At 40.9% G+C, this 16,066-nt stretch overlaps 1 protein-coding gene across 2 annotated transcripts in view; it reads right to left on the reverse strand.

The window, feature by feature from the left end:
• The window catches only part of fras1 (Fraser extracellular matrix complex subunit 1), a 294,299-nt gene that overhangs the window by 84,090 nt on the left and 194,143 nt on the right, over positions 1-16,066 (reverse strand). For both annotated transcript variants that reach the window (XM_086315447.1, XM_086315448.1), the window contains 2 exons: positions 14,841-14,925; positions 5,170-5,493 (listed from right to left, as the gene is read on the reverse strand). In XM_086315447.1, coding sequence (XP_086171573.1) covers positions 5,170-5,493; positions 14,841-14,925 — 409 coding nt within the window. The remainder of the gene's footprint in view (positions 1-5,169; positions 5,494-14,840; positions 14,926-16,066) is intronic.

Here is a 16,066-nt window from a genome sequence, read left to right on the forward strand (position 1 = left end):
TTCTGCATTAATAATTCAATTTTAACGAGCTCTTCAACACTACTGGCTGAAATTTAGCCCTAAACCATCACCGAGCCTCCACCACGGCTGTAGTTCTCGGTGTTATGCCTCTCTCTCGCTCTTCTCTGTATATATTGCCAACGATCTGAACCAAAAATGTATCGCTCCATCAGACCCGCTGCCACTGGTTTTCAGTCCAGTTCTTGTGTAATTTGCCACACCTCTGTCTTTTCTGTTAGTTTCCCTTCTTAAGAACGGCTTCTCGACAGCCACCTTTCCACTGAGACCCTTTTTGATTCAGTTCATCCCTTGACTTAGGCGTCTGTTTTATGCTTGAATGATTTATGGGTCATTTATTAAGTGCTTCAACAAACAAACAAACACATAAATTCCCCTGAAAATGGTCATGTGCAAGGACTGGACTGCAAATTGGTTCAGAAAGCCTGGAGCTTTATTGCTCAAGAGAACGTTAAAGGAAAGTATGGCTCATTGGACACAAACACTAATATAAAGGATGGATTTTGCAAAAAAAATGTTATCCAAAGTGTTAGCATAACCACTCCTTGATAACCAACCTGGGCAACGTCACCAGCAAAATACTGTAAATAAAGAAAAAGCAAAACAATTTCTACATAATGAGAAATAGAAATTCTGAAAATTTCTGCTTTTAAGTTCATCAACTTGGAAAATGAAGTCCGTAACTTTTAAGGCTCAGAATTTAGTTATAACATATAAAACTTCCTCGTACAACTGTACAAGACATGATAAATAAGGCCTTTCTTTCTTTAAAAATGACTGTGGTATCTGGTACTCTTCTCACATTCCTCTACTGTCTTTACTATGGTAATGTACTCATGTAGATCAAACAGAGAGGAAGTGGGGACAACAATGCAGCCGAGACTCGTCCAAAAGCTGTTGACATAAATCACAGACATTCGTTCAGCTTTCGGTCACACTCTCCTGCTCTTCCTCATGCATGACAGAATGCAGCATCAGGACATTTTACAGTAAATGGAGACTGGTATGTGTGAGTGTGTTGGATGATATTGATTTACAGAAGAGGAGAAAGCAGAGGAGTTGAGCCTGAAGCGTACCATCTGTACAAAGCCAGACAAACAGAGCTGCCCACCTAAAATCAAACTGTGGTGACTGTGTGAGCTGGAAAAAGTCTTCTATGCTACACAAAATGACGTGGGATGTTTGTCTTGTTGTTTAAATTATTTTGTTAAAGATATGACACATAGTGTGCACTTTCTAAAAATCTTATTTTTTAGAGCCCGACTATTTCGACACAGGAAGGTGAAGTTATCAAGTAACAACAACAAACTCGGCTAGTCTCCAGATCTGAAAGGTATGGAAGCTCGTTTCCGCTCACTTGTTACACGAACTCAGTAAACACTTTTCTCAAGAGATTATGAGCTCAGTCACTGGTTGCATATCTTAGTTATTACAACATAGTGTTCATTTTGTAAATGATGGCCCCTGTTTTCCCCTCTGTGGTAAAGAAAACATGTCCTTGGCCCAAACAATCTTCAGAAGCCAAAGGTTAGACGTGTTTGGACCTCAGAAAGTTTATAATACACAACTTCAAGCTTCAATAAAATGTAAACAGTTGGGTTATAAAAACATTTAACACTCTGACCAGTTGATATAAAGGAGAAATCAGCCATAGTGAGCTTTTTTTTGTACCATGCTGTAAAAGATGTTTATTTCTGCTGTAAAACCAGGCATCACTTTCCAAAATAATATCCTCACTCTCAAGTTTAAGACTGCGTACAATAAATGGAGTGCAGACACATGCAGAGATGCACACATTAATATCGCTGACTTTCATCTGTCTAGATGTCTCAGGCATTGGAAGCTTGTCCCCCTTGCGTGCCTGTGCTAATGCTTAGTAATTCAGATGCCAAACCTGTCTCAAGCGAGACACTCCGCTCCCCTTTCGGTCACAATGGTCAGGGCTTTTTGCAAGATAATTGCATCCTTGTCATAAAAAACCCCTCACCAGGAGCGATGAAAGAGCAGGACTCACGGCTGAGATTTTAGAGGCCTGACCTGCTCTTTCTGTAACGGTGGTTAAGCATGTGGGGGTCAGACTGCGCCTGCAGGTAACGGCTTTTTAGAGCACACTGTGTGGACAGGTCGAGTGAAATCAGGGTGATAAATGCTAAATTTTGGGTAGCTTAAAATGGTTCAAATAGAGGGAAGGGACGTTAACTCTTTGGATGTAATCCCTCTCAATGGGGAACTTAAGAGAAGGTCTCCTTTTTCTCACAAAAGCAGGGTAGCAGGTCGATGGGGTGGGCACGGAGTGGAATTTTCCTCAGCTTAAGTTGGGAAAAAACATGCCAGTAATTAAAATAATTTAAGCTGCATGATCATCCTTCAAGTGTGGCGATTCCATAATTCTTTGTGCCTCTGTTGTTGTTTACTTTGTGTTCCCTATGTTACTGTTTTCTTCAGTATCTTCGTGTATGACTCTTTTGGACTTTTACTCAGTCTTCTTTCTGAAGTCTCAGAATTACAGCGATGAAATGACCTTTAAAGACAAACGTTTGACCTCCTCGTCCTCCTTGTTTGCAAGCTCCAGTAAATGATTCTACAAATTACCTCCGAGTCTTGTAAAGTATTCCTCGTGCACTGAGGAAATCAAATCTGCACAGCACCACTCTGAGCTCTACGATGAGTCAAATTATCTGTTGTAGGACTCCTTTGTCACGGTTTGGAGTTTCTGTTTAAATACTTCCTGTTTTATTTTGAAATCTCGTTCATACGCCTCAGTAAATTCTACTTCCAGCATTGTTTTGTTTCCTGTGTTTTGTACAGTCAGTATGATTGGTAGACACACCTCTCCATGTGTTTGTCTTGTCTTCTGTGTGTTTCGAAGTGATCTCTTTGTGCCTCTCTTTGACTTTTTGGGCTTTGCTTCCTTTGCTTTGGGTGTCTGTGCTGGTTTTCTATATATGCACGACCCCTGTCCAGGTTAAAGACCACATGCTAGATTTTTACTTTGCATCCTGTACCTCACATTCAGGTCCTCTCATCCTTGCTTTTCCTTGGACTCAGTAATTTTGGCTTTGAGGTCATTTTCAAGCTGCAAGATGAAACTGGAAGCAATGAGAAGTCTCACTGTTGGTATTGCAATGAAAATACCCCCCCTCCCCCCAAAAAATTCACAGTGCTACATATTGTTATAGTTTTGATTAAACATCTTTCTCTAACGAGGTTTTTAAATTCTAAACTGCTGAATTAGAGACAGAAATCATTCTTTGAGCTTACACGTAAGGCTTGATGTGACTTCAATCTTAAACCGATTAATAGGCATTTTTCTTTGGATTTTACGCTTCCGAACATAAAAGCTTCTCCTGCTGCCAGAGGACAAGTGAGAGTACGTTTCCACTAAGAGAAACTGAACTGTAAAATGGGTGGAAATGCAAATGAAATTCTGTTTACACTGCTGATATCTCAACTCCCATAGCAATTTTGATTTTATAAAGCAAATTTTGGAATAGATTTATCCGTGTAATTCTCCACTGATATGGCTTCTACGCCACGAATATTAACTATAAAACAATCATTTGAGTGTGGGTGCTGTAGATAATGTCTTTTTTTCCACAGCTGCTGAAGCGTATTTGCATTTAAATTCAATTTTATTGCACATTACAAACATTTCTGTGTGTGTGAAGTCTCACTTTTAGTCACATTCTGTGTGATTTTTGGGGGATTTGACTCATTTCCTGAGATGATACGAGAGGATTAAAAAGAAAAAAAAATCAATTGCTCTGGTTTCTCTCGAAGCTACAGTTGGTGGTGAGGTGCTGATACTTCGAGGTGCAGCACACTGATGTGACTCGGCTGTGTACCGTCCAGGAAAGAACTTCATCCAGTAATAACAGATGATCAATGCTGCAGTTTTTACTCTGCAGAGACGTTTGAAGTGAGCCACTGAGCAGCAGGACAGCTTTAGATTAAAACCAGAGAGCCTTTAAAACATCTCTCTTTGAATCTAAAAGTATGTCAGTGGTGCTTTTTAATTATTACTTCCTGTTTAAATTTTGAAAGCAACCATGTCGTGCATCAAGTCGTGTGCTAAAGTTGGACGTAGAGATTACAGCACCTCCCAGCAGCTCAGAGTGCTGTAACGTTTAAGAAACACACAGATTGTATAAAATCAGCAAATATGACTTAAAGTTAAAGAAATTTAGGGGGGGGAATAAATTAACACACAATAATATATAATAAAACATGTTTTAACTGCCATTAGCTGCACTCGAGGAAGAGCAAACATTGGATGGAAGTCAGTAATGTGGATATCTGGTGGAAAAGCAGCGCTTTGAGCAGCTGCTTAAAAGCTTTAACATGCAAGAAAAAATGCTTCAGTCTTATAGTGTGCAGCTGTCACTGTCTACTATGGTATGTAATTACTATTGCACTATATTGCTGCTGCTGGCACCTTGTGGTGATAGTCACACTTTAAACGGAAAAGTGTGTCATCAGTTACATTGTTTGCACTGATAAATAACCTCCTGCGAGCTACAATCACCAGCAAAACACTGTTGTTTTCTACATCATAATAAATATCATTATTGAAAATTTCCAGGGGTCCAGGTGGTGGGACAGCATCCTACGTTGAGACCTGTCTTATCCCAGTCACGTCCTCCAAATCTTCAGAGGCCACACGTCTTAATGCTTGACTTCAGGTATTTTAAAGTCTTGTTGTCACAGGTGTGTAAAATCAGGCACCTAGCCATGGAGCCGGCCTTTACAAGCATTTGTGAAAAAATGTGTCGTTTTCTAAAGAGCTCAGTGAAGTTAAGCGTGGTATTGTAATAGCTAAACTTTTTAAATTTTATTTCATAAATTACAGCAAAAAAAAACAAAACAAACAAGAACACAGCAGAGCATACTTTAGGGTGTGACCAGCATGCAGTGCTCACTGGTTTCTCAGCCAAGCTCCTGATGTCTGTTTTTAATAGGGGGTCACAAAGAGGCTTCATCCCATGGGTGCTGTCATGCTGGCTATGTGCACGCCTTTATCTTTCTATATACAAACTAATGAATTATGCTGAACTATGCAGACTAATCTTATTAATTTAATATTTTTAAATCTATATATAAATGTCAAACATCAGGCATGAAGCATTAATCCTTCCCCTCGTTCCATCCTACCTTGTGGTGTATTTGGACTCTGAGCAGAATATTCTTGTAGCTGTGGCCGTCGTTGACCTGCAGCACCGCCCCGTCCTCTGCCCCCTCCGAGCCGTCGTGGATGTACTGAATCTGTTCCCGTGACAGCTCCTCCAGCTTGAATCGGCTGAGAGCGCGGTCGCTGTGGAGACGGGTCAGCCGGCCATAGCGGGGCGGCTCAAGCACCATGACCAGAACATCGGCTGCGTTGTCAGGGTCGTCGACCTGCAGGACCGACTTGGTGATGGTTGCCAGGCTGCCACGGCCCTCCACGGTAAGAGGAGAGAAGGTCACGACTCTCGGGGGCTGGGAAGGATTTTAAAAAACAGGAGGAACAGCTTTGAATATAACCTGACAGCTGTGAAGGACAGAGGTAGATTTGATTTAGGAAACATACAGCTTAGATACATTTTAACACTTCTAAAGGCTGATAGCAGAGGGGGATACAGCAGTTTACCCCAAACACACTCAAATCATCACATGATGTATTTTCTCCCAGAGAACTGGGACACGGGGGCTGTGCTGACGCCAAGGGAAATGAAGAAATGAAGGTAAGGCGGAGATGAAGCTGGGCGCCTCATTAAGCTGCACTCAGCCATACCTGGAGCCTCACCACAGATGGCAAAATGCTTCATCTTGCTAATAAAGCCATTTTAGGAGCACCAGCAGGACTGGGAGGCCTCGCGTTGTAAACAAGAGCATAACTTTATCCATATTCTTCTTTACACTTTTAAAATGAACTGTTCTTCTTAAAAAAATAAAATCTATCTAGACTAGATGTCAAACCTCCACCTCAAAATAAAGCATATGTAAAAAAAACAACCTGCCATTGTTCTTCCTCTTTAGATGTAAGAAGTAAGGACAACTGGAGAGTGTTCACCTGATCCAACGGGGATATACACTCTTTACCACATGCACTTAAATGCTTTTCCAAACTACAGAAAGTATTACTTAAGTTTAGTGAGAAATCTACTCATAAACAGATGGTGAACAGCCTGAGATCACCCTCGGTGGACTAGCTCAGGTTCCACACGTACAACCCTGGTCTCGATATTTTTGACTGTAGAGATCTCTTCCTTCTCTTGGCTATGAGGAAATACACAACACTAGCTTTGTGCAGCTCAAAGCACTTAAAAATAGATCTGAACTGCACTCAGCAGGAATCCCAGCAGGAATCATGACTGGTTACTCAAAAACCCCACAAACCTTGTTTGGAGAGTAGGAACTATTTTCTTTCTGCTTAACCACACCCGACCCCATAACTAAGCATCACAAGTAAGAAAAGGGCTCTTTCTTGTTAATACACGATAATTTTCTTTTATTTGTTTTCTGTGGATGAATCAATAGAACAGACTTCTCGTGTGATTGAGGGTTAGTTCCCTCTTTCTTCCATAGGAATGTTTGGGTCCAATGTGAAATCCGATCATCTTTTGCATCTCACTTAAGATGTTTAATCACAACTTGGTCCTGCAGGAAGTTTCTTCCTGTTAAAAGGGTGTTTTTCCTTTCCACTGTCTCCAAGTGCTTGCTCATAGGGTGCCGTCTAACTGTTGAGGTTTTCTCTGTATTACTGTAGGATGTAGAGCTGACTGTTGTTGTGAAACGTAATAAAAATGAAACTGAACTCCTCACATTTCTGTTTCCATAGGGGAAAATAAACCTAAACCTGTACTTAAAAAAGGAATCACAGATGCATGTTTTAATTTCCTGTGTTTAAGTATGTGACAAGGAAAACAACACAGCCAGGATGGTAAAATCTGGAAGCAAAACGGCTTGGCTAAAGTTCATTTTAATGCAATTTCTCCACAAAACATTTGTTAGCAGAGCAGCTTGGCAGGGACGAGGTACAGGTAGAGATGCATAGGCTGTCCCTGCGGAGATGCCAGTCTGCTGTGGCCTTAAATCAAACCGTTGTCAGGTACCGAGCTCTGAGCCGCTCAGCCTGACACAGGGCTTGTGTCCAATTCGTAGTGTTTGCCGGTGGTTGGCCGAGCTCCAGCTTTTTGGCATTACAGCAGCAACTTGAGCAAAGGGCAATGCATGAAACAAGCTGGCGCCAGAGAGAAGGATGACTTGTGGGAAAGTCATGCCCACACACTCCCTCTGTGTGTCTTTAAACCAAAGTGACCCCTGGTTGAAATTTCTAGACAGAGAACTGAAACAAAGCACAAAAACACAGGAGGCGCACGCAGTTATCTGCAGCCCCCTGCAAGGGGGCCATGTGCTGACAAATTTTTAGACGTCAGAGGAGTTATCTCCAAGAGACAGACAACTTATTCCTCAGGCGCACACCTTAATCCTGTGTCGTCATTTCTGCAATTCTCACAGGGGAAACAAAAGGTTTTGTGCTGGTGGGGGCTGAAATTGTGTATGTGTGTGTTATTATTTTTTAATCGTGCTAAGACATGCTAACGCATGAAAGGCAACCGGTAAAATCTCCTCCCTGAGGCAAACGAAAGCAAACATAGGCGCGCTGAGGTGGGAGGGCTAACCTTTCATCCTGCCCTTACAGGTGAAGTGAGGTTCATTTTTGGCAGAGCTGTCATCACCCACGAGGCCCTTGGGGCTCTGCTGTACTTCAAGAAGATGGGAGAGGCTTTTTGTGTGGTTGTTTTTGAGTTTATTTCTCGTTTGTTCTTAATTTGTTTTGTTTTTCCTGCTGGATGGTGTTCATGGGGAACAAAGTGGAAGAATTTCCAAAGCCAATTTCCACCCTGTGTCTGCCTTATCTGCAGCTTTTCTTTAGTGCTTTTGATGTGTCAAACCATCACAGCACAGACCACTGAACTGCAGTCTACCTGGACGTATGATTAAAAAATGACCGTTTCACAGATTGCCTATAGTTTTGGCTCGGTTATATTTGGTCTTTTTACTGAATTTCAACAGAAAATAAAGGCAGACGGCTTATTGGTATTGACTGACAGCTAAGCGCGCTGCACAGCAGATACTGGACTCTTAGAAAGTTTTTTCAAAAGAAGCAGCCACTCCTGTCAGAGGGGGGGAGGGAGGCTATCTGCAGCTCAGATCTTTCATTCCTGAGGCTATTACATTCAGAGGCCCTGCTGGCTGGCGATCTGATAGGGATTTCAATTAAAAATGTATTTTATTTTGCTTTTAGCTACACAGAGAAGGCTGCATAAGCAGAAATCGTCTTGTTCTCCCTGCTGTATAGTCGAGTCAGTGTGCGGCGTAGTTTGGTTTTTCCAGCTCTGTATGGGACAAAATAAAAATTATGCATGAATAATAGGTGCAAGCCTCTGGGCTGCAAAAATAAAACAAATGCTTAAATTCCAAAAGCTGCAGCTCCTCTAATGACCACTGGAGGCAGAGCCCACAGTTTGGGGTGTTAACATGAAATAAAAATTAAATGCAGCCAGTTTCCTCCTGCATGACATTTTTCACACAGCTCACCTGTTTAAATGTTATAAATGTGTAAAGTAAGCACGGTCAGGAGCAGGAAGGGTTTCTGGCTGAGCTTCTGCTAATCTGAGTCACTAAACTGGATCTATGGACCATGTTTGTGTTGTTGGTGCTTTTTGGAGCAACATCTATCTGGTAACTGTCATGGCTTGCTGTGCATTAAATTTTACACGCTGTCCTGGAAGTCTGTGCTCCAGTTTTGACGCGTGAAATTCTCATATATTATGTCTATGCTGTACATTATGTGCGTCTGTGTGGTTTGTTCATACAATTTACGACAACAAAGCATTTGTTAAACTTGCTAACAAAGCATGCTAATGTTTGCACAATTATTTAGACGCTTGTGTTTGAATATGCTAACTTCTGTCCGATAAACACACAACCTGGTGATGCCCCTGAATGTGACTTCACAAATCGACAGGTGGAATCACACTAAAAGATCGCACCCATGGTCTGCTCTCAGTGTTGGTCTCTAGTCTCAAGTTCTTTCAGCATTTGATGCAGAACAGCCAGAAGATGTTGCAGTATCTTTCCCCCAGCCTTTTACACTCACAATAATCCCTGACCCCCCAATTGATTCTTCTGTTTATCAACAATCCATGATACTAACACAACGCTATCAGTGAGAGAGCCCTGAACACAGATCACCTCTGGATCCTCCGTGCTCAAGCTGAGTGTCTGCAGACCTCAACCGACCAACTACAGCTTGATTTTTACTAATGAAGAAGATGAACGGGCCTGTAGGATTGCACATTTCTACCTGTACTCATTCCTACACTAGAATCTGTTTATTTTTGACTGTAACATCTAAACATGTTAGTAAAAGAAAGGTCTTCAGTATATATTCTTTACTGGCATTGATATTTATCCAGATATGTTGGAGGATAAAAGTTCAGAGTTGTATTGTTAATTACACGGGCGATGTTGCAAAGCCATGCAAACGTAATGCAATAAATATTGTAACAGTAGCCTAACACTGCTTATCATTAATTAGAAAAACACACATTTTATGGCTGTAGTTTGTTCACTCAATGCAATTTGACCACTGCACTCTTTTGTCTAAATGTGGTGAGCACACAAACCAATGAATGATGAAGTCACAGTTGTTATGTCCATCTTTTAAATATAGTTTCTCGTGTGTGCATACTAACGCTCTCTCTGTGTAAAATATATTATGATTGTGATGATGAAGATAAAATGGAGAATGCATTCAGTATGCTCGCAATCAAAAAACCGTCCTGCACATCTCACCGTTTCTGCCACTGAAAGATTTCTTTCAAAGCTTGAAATGTTCTGAAACCACACTGACAGGATCTACTTTCTTTCAAAGAAAACTGTAGTGCACACAACAAAAACACTGAAAGTTACATCAGTGTATGTGAGTCGCTTTGATGTGGACTGAAAGGAGCAATCACCATGTTCCCTTCTGTCTCTCTGAAGAAGTTCAAATACTAAAAAATAGCGTATTGAGGTAATGTTCTTTCTTAGAAATGTATGTGAATTACTCCCAGAACAAAAACAGCAGGTAGCCGTCTGCACATCAGAAATATTGGAGACTGTGTGGGAGCATGAAAGCTGACCACGCACATACTTGCAGAAACTGTGCAAAGATAAGTCTTTCTTGGAAAATGAAAACTCAAATGCATCTCCATTAACAGCCTCTGTCCACTAATGCTTTTTCAGAGAGGGAGGTCAGTAGTCATCAGGAAAACATACACAAAAATGTTCTCCTTTGTAAGCATAAAGTCTATTTTTCATCATCTTTTCAAAACAGTAAATGCCACAAACACTGTTGTGTGTAGAGCAGGGCGATACGAACGAAAATATTTATCACGATATACATTTGAAAATTTGCAATAACGATATAACTGACGATATAATTGACACGAGACAAAACACTTTACGACTCCACAACTTTATTAGTGCAAAAAAAAAAAAAAAACATCAATGTATTTTCACTTAAACAAGCAGCTGTTTTTTATATCCATTAAGTTATATAAAAAATTAACAGTGCAAATGCAAATTCTTTGCTGACAGTTTAACCAAAAGACATTTCCAGTGGAAACTGGCCGACATATCCTCAGCATAACCATGTATAATATCCACAAAGCTTAAAAAGAGGTTATACACACACAATATGGTAATATTATGTTGAAGCACAGTACGTATCACTCCGCGAGGCTCCTGCCTACGATAGCCGTAATGCTCCGACAATCCATCATCATATGATATGACCCAGCCCTAGTTGGGTGTAGGGCATTACTGTGCTATATTCTTTAATCACATTACAGTTACTAATCAAATAATCATTTTCATTTATTGCACAAAATAACAAGAATGCGATGGTTACAAACTGCATCCAGGCCAGAAACAGCCGTTCACTGCTGCTAACGTTGTGACATGGACTGTTTTCAAGCATCTGTGCAGACGGCAGAGTAACATAAAGCAACACAAGGAACACGGAGCGACGTTATTTAGAAATGAGCGCATGCTGAACCCGGCCCAGCAGCCAGAGCCCGATCTTCAGCAGCTAAGAGTGATGAGCAGTCAGGCTTGTACCGCTGTAGCCTCCAATTATACCCCATCCTGCTTCTATAGAAGAATCAATCATTGTTTTCTAGACCCTTTAACAACATCTTGTAGTAGCAATATTGGCAAATAGAGCTTGTAGTAAACAGGGGGAATAAGGGAGGTATTAAGGAACTTCCTCTCGGCTCATTGGTTTGAAGAAAAGGCATCACGGTGCAACAATCCTTTTAATCAACAATCCTTTTAATCTTTGCTTGAAACACCATAAAAAGGGTTTTATCCATAAGTGACTTGTTATTTTCAGTTACATTAATATAATATTGCTTTAACTTGTTCATTTTATTTGGGATTGAGTACTGTATTTCTAATGATGTTTATTATTTGTTGAAAGTACTGTTAAAGCTGCTTCTCTAAGCTGTCAGTATAGACTTCTGACTCGTGCAATAATATGTTTTTTCAAATTGTTGTATTATTGCTTTGTTTTGCATCGCTACATCCTAAAGGTGACTGTGGAGGCCACCTAAGTGCAGTGAACCCATTCTCAAGTTGAAGAAACCCACTTGAGATCATTTGAGCTTAATGACATTATCCTGCTGGAAGCAGCCATCAAAAGATGTTGTCATAAAGGGATGGAGATGGTCAGAAACAATACTCAGGTGGGCTGTGGTATTTAAATGTTTAAATGATGGTCAGGTGGCATTAAGGGGCCCAAAGTTTCTCAGTAAAATATCCCTCACACATTACACAACCAACACCAGCTTAAACTGGTGATCCATCACAGGATGAATCCATGCTTTCATGTTGTTTGCAAGAAATTCTGATGCTACCATCTGAATGTCAAGACTCATCCGATCAGGTGTTGTTTTTCCAGTCTTCTGTTGTCTAATTCTGGTCAGCCTGTGTGAACTATAGCCTCAGTTTCCTGTTCTGAGCTAACACCAGTGGCACCCAGTCTGGTACTCTGGATACCTTAATCTCATCTGACCTCTGAAGCCTAAATAAAACACAGGTGGGACAGACAATAACAAAGGAGAGAAGACAAAGACAGGAAGTAAAAACAGAGTAAAAGGTGAAGCAACTATGGCAACAAGACAGGACTTGGAAACTTGAAAGATGAAGACAAGATAGCAGATGGCAACATAAGAAATATCCGAAAGAGTAACCAAACATTTCAAATAAACACCAGATAAGAACCCAGGCCATGTCACACTTTAAATCGCTTTCTTCAGGGTGGTAAATATGTAACATAATGGATGACTTTTTAATAACAGTAATAACTTTTATATTGACTCCAAACACTTGTCACAAATTTTATACCAAAGAACAGGATATCTGGCCTCATCCTACACCTGCTTATAGTCAGATAATAAGTTAACCAGAACTAATTTGCACTGCTGAAGAAAGCAACATAATTATATATCGTTATCATAAAATGATAATCATCTGCTGCAGACATTAATTAATTTTGCACTGGTAGAAAACTAGTGGAGTGCCAGTCAAAACACAGACACACACAAATTCCTGCTAATGTTGTATGAGAAAGCAGATAAGATTGCGTAATTGCGAAGTCAACCAAAACAGACTCAAATGCAGCACTACCACTAAATCACCGTCTGCAAGCGGCCCCCTGAGCTCAGTGTCTGCAACATTCATTTGCCTGGGGGCAGATTTAATAGAGCGGTTACGCTGTGCTGGATAAACACCAAACAAGGACACACTAAAAAACGTTTAAAATCCTCATTTAAGGTTTTAGGAGACTGTCAGACACAAGAAAAATGTCCTCAAGTGCACGAGTAATTCTTTTATCATTAATATTTATAATAAAAACAAAAAGGGATTTTGTTTGGAAGACTGTAGCATACACGGACCTTTGTGAGACATTTTAACTTCTTTTAACTATTTCTCCATAAACAGCGAGTGCAGTAATGCAGGTACCACACTGACCCATCAACTGTTCTCAGAGAGGGCATGTTAATCCCTTGTTTCTCATTATTTTCTAAAGCTGTGCCAAAATCAGAGGTCAGCTTGACATCAATAGAGGCGTGCTCTCAGGCTGACATTGGCCGATCACCGGGGCTTTACTCCGCAGAGAGAGAGCCTCAAAAATAGTGAGAAATGCAGATCAGCTGGGATGATGCAGCAAAATGAGAGACAGGCTCACTCTAAAATATGAGCTGACAGATCAGATTAAATGTGGCTGTCTGCTGTTTGAGTGGTCGTGGAGTGAGAGGCTGCAAATCTCACATTTCTTAGCAGTATATGCAATAAACATGTAATATAAATAATATTATTAAAGCTTAAACAGGCATCAGAAAATCTACAATAACATTTCAACAGGTGAGTTTCTTGAATGTTTCAGATACATCTGCAGCTCCTCTGCTGAACTGACTGCTTGTAGTGCTCAAAGATGCTTTTATACAATGAACCCATTCAGACAAGCGCTTTTTCTACACTTGACTGATTTCTATCTAACGTTCACACACTGATGGAAGCAACCGAGAAACCTGCTCTACCTCCTGAGCTACAGATCCAACCGCCTAAAAAATGACCTGCAACCACCAACGTTTTCCTGGATGCAGGGAGGCCGTTGTCCTACTTTCACTCTAATACGACTGAGCCTTAAACTAACTACATGTACCTAACTGTAGGATGGCGGTATCCAGTTGACTCGTCCTGTATGACATTAACAAAAGTTAGTATAGTTTTTATGTGCCAAATGTAATAAGGAGACCCACTGAGATTTTGGACCACACCTTTCTTTAGAAATATGTTTTTCCTCCAGATAAATGGTCGTCTGTCACTCAGGAGGTAGAGATTTCTTGCTACTAACTTCAGTCCTTTGTCAAGATACTGATTGCTAAATTGTGAGGTCTGCGGCGTGGCTGAGGGGGAGGCGGACGTACCTGAGCAGCATCCGCAATCTCGCCTCGCTGGCTTAAAAAGAATGAACTAGGTCGTGTTGTTGTTGGTGATGTGTGTGGGCTGTAGTTGAAAAGCTGGATGCAGCGGATGCTCATGTTATTAACGTAACTGCCGCAAATTTCTTTGTAAAAGTGATTCCGATGTTAAACGTTAGTTCCCCGTGACTTTTCTGCCAGGTAACTTGCGCCCCACCTGTCAGAAACTCTAATCCATGCAGCTAAATCAAATGATTTAGGTTCATGAATGTGGCTTAGAAAAGGTGCTTTGGGTGGTCTGTTGAAGTATATATGCATCACTGCAAACAATACCCCACACTCAGGTGCCCACAGATTGGACGACACTAATCTTTGAATCCTGCTATAATTTTAATCCAAACAACAAACCTGTAGAGTTTCATGAATGCACCTTGCACAGCTGCTATCGCTAATGCCATCATATTGACAAAATCTCTCCAAACTCACTGCTCAGTCAAAGTCAGGCCTCACATTTCCACAGTCCTCAAACTGGAGTCTTTTCTCTCTGCGGTAAACTTTCTCAACAAGGACTAAAGATGACAGATAGAACAAACAAACCTCTACATTTCACACTGAACTAAATTTAGAAACAAATGTGCCCCATGTAACGTCACTACATTGGTCTGCAACGTGGAAACAGCAACCTTTATTAGATATCTGGATTTGTAGCCTGAAGAACAGATTTATGATACAGCTTTTTTTAATGGCACTTTCAAGTCAGTTCATTTCTCAGTAAATAAAGGAGAGTTGAAGGAAATGTCTTCTTACCTGCATGGACACGGCTCGGACTTGAATTGTTTTCGGTTGGGAAAACAGCTGGGGATCAGCAACACGCAAGGTGAACTCACCGCTCCTGCAGGAAGACGAAGAAAGGGGAACTCTTAAATGAAGACAAATCTTGGAGTAGGGAGACTAAATTTCACCATCCCTTATTTCTGAAATTGCTTTAAAAACTGCTTTAAAAATGTGACAGGCACAGCATGCTACCCTCAGTCCCGTGAGGGTAGCATGCTGTGTTGTCATTAGACCTGATCACCTGTGAGTTATCTGTGGGAGTGGAGGTGAGCTATCACAAACACACAAAAGCCCACCTGCTCACACACTCATCATCATCAATGTGCCCCCCCTACACTGCTGCCTTACCATATTCCAAGCCAAGGCTTATTACCCACAACTCCCCAGGGCTGCAGCTGGGAGACATCCAGAGAGTCTGAAGATCAAATAACCGAGCGGGTTGTTTGTTTTAGTGACAGAAAGGAAAAAGCCAAGTGCTTAGGTGCTTTTTGGACTGCAGTAGCATCTTTGAAAGTTGCTGACAAAAGTCTGCTGAAGGTTGTTTTCCTAATAGTTTTAACCGTCATGGTCCTCTGGTCCATGTGTTTCTAGTTTCTCCTGCCTCACTGGCACCACGTTTGATGCCAGTCTTCACATGCTCACCCATCTTGTTTTGGTTTTACTTCCTGCTTTTGGTCTGGACGTCTCTTCCTGCAGAGATGCTGAGATGTTCTCAAGCTAGTTGAGAGAAATAATCCCTGACTTACTGCCAGTAAAAACACACCAAACTGCAGCTCTAAAGTGAAACAGCCACAGAAACAGCCCAGATACACGTAAAGTATGGAGTTATATTAAAGTAACAGAATATATTTCTGAAAAATAGTCGCTGAAGTTGTAAATCTCATTTTCTGTGCAGAGTGTTGCTGTTGCTGGTACATGTCTTCACTTCATTATAGATGAGAGAAAGATTTTTTTTTTAAATGCAGCCTTGAGACAAGTGGAAAGGCTTCTGATCAGTAGTAAAGTCTACCACTCAAAGAAATAAAATTCATTTTTTGTCAGCGTCTTGACCCATGGCATGTTTTTCAAAGGCACTCGTGAATGAAAATAACTCATTTTGAAAGCTCAAAAGAGTTCGTCTGTAACAGCAATCAACATTTAATCTTTTTATTCATCATTCGTCCATTTTTTCCCACCATCATCTGAACGCAGCACATGTT

This window comes from Aulonocara sp. 'chitande type north' Nkhata Bay, linkage group LG12 (genome assembly GCF_057382095.1).
Source record: "Aulonocara sp. 'chitande type north' Nkhata Bay isolate Kocher_YH1m ecotype deep benthic linkage group LG12, A_spYH_male_GT1.1, whole genome shotgun sequence".
Lineage (NCBI taxonomy): Eukaryota > Metazoa > Chordata > Actinopteri > Cichliformes > Cichlidae > Aulonocara > Aulonocara sp. 'chitande type north' Nkhata Bay.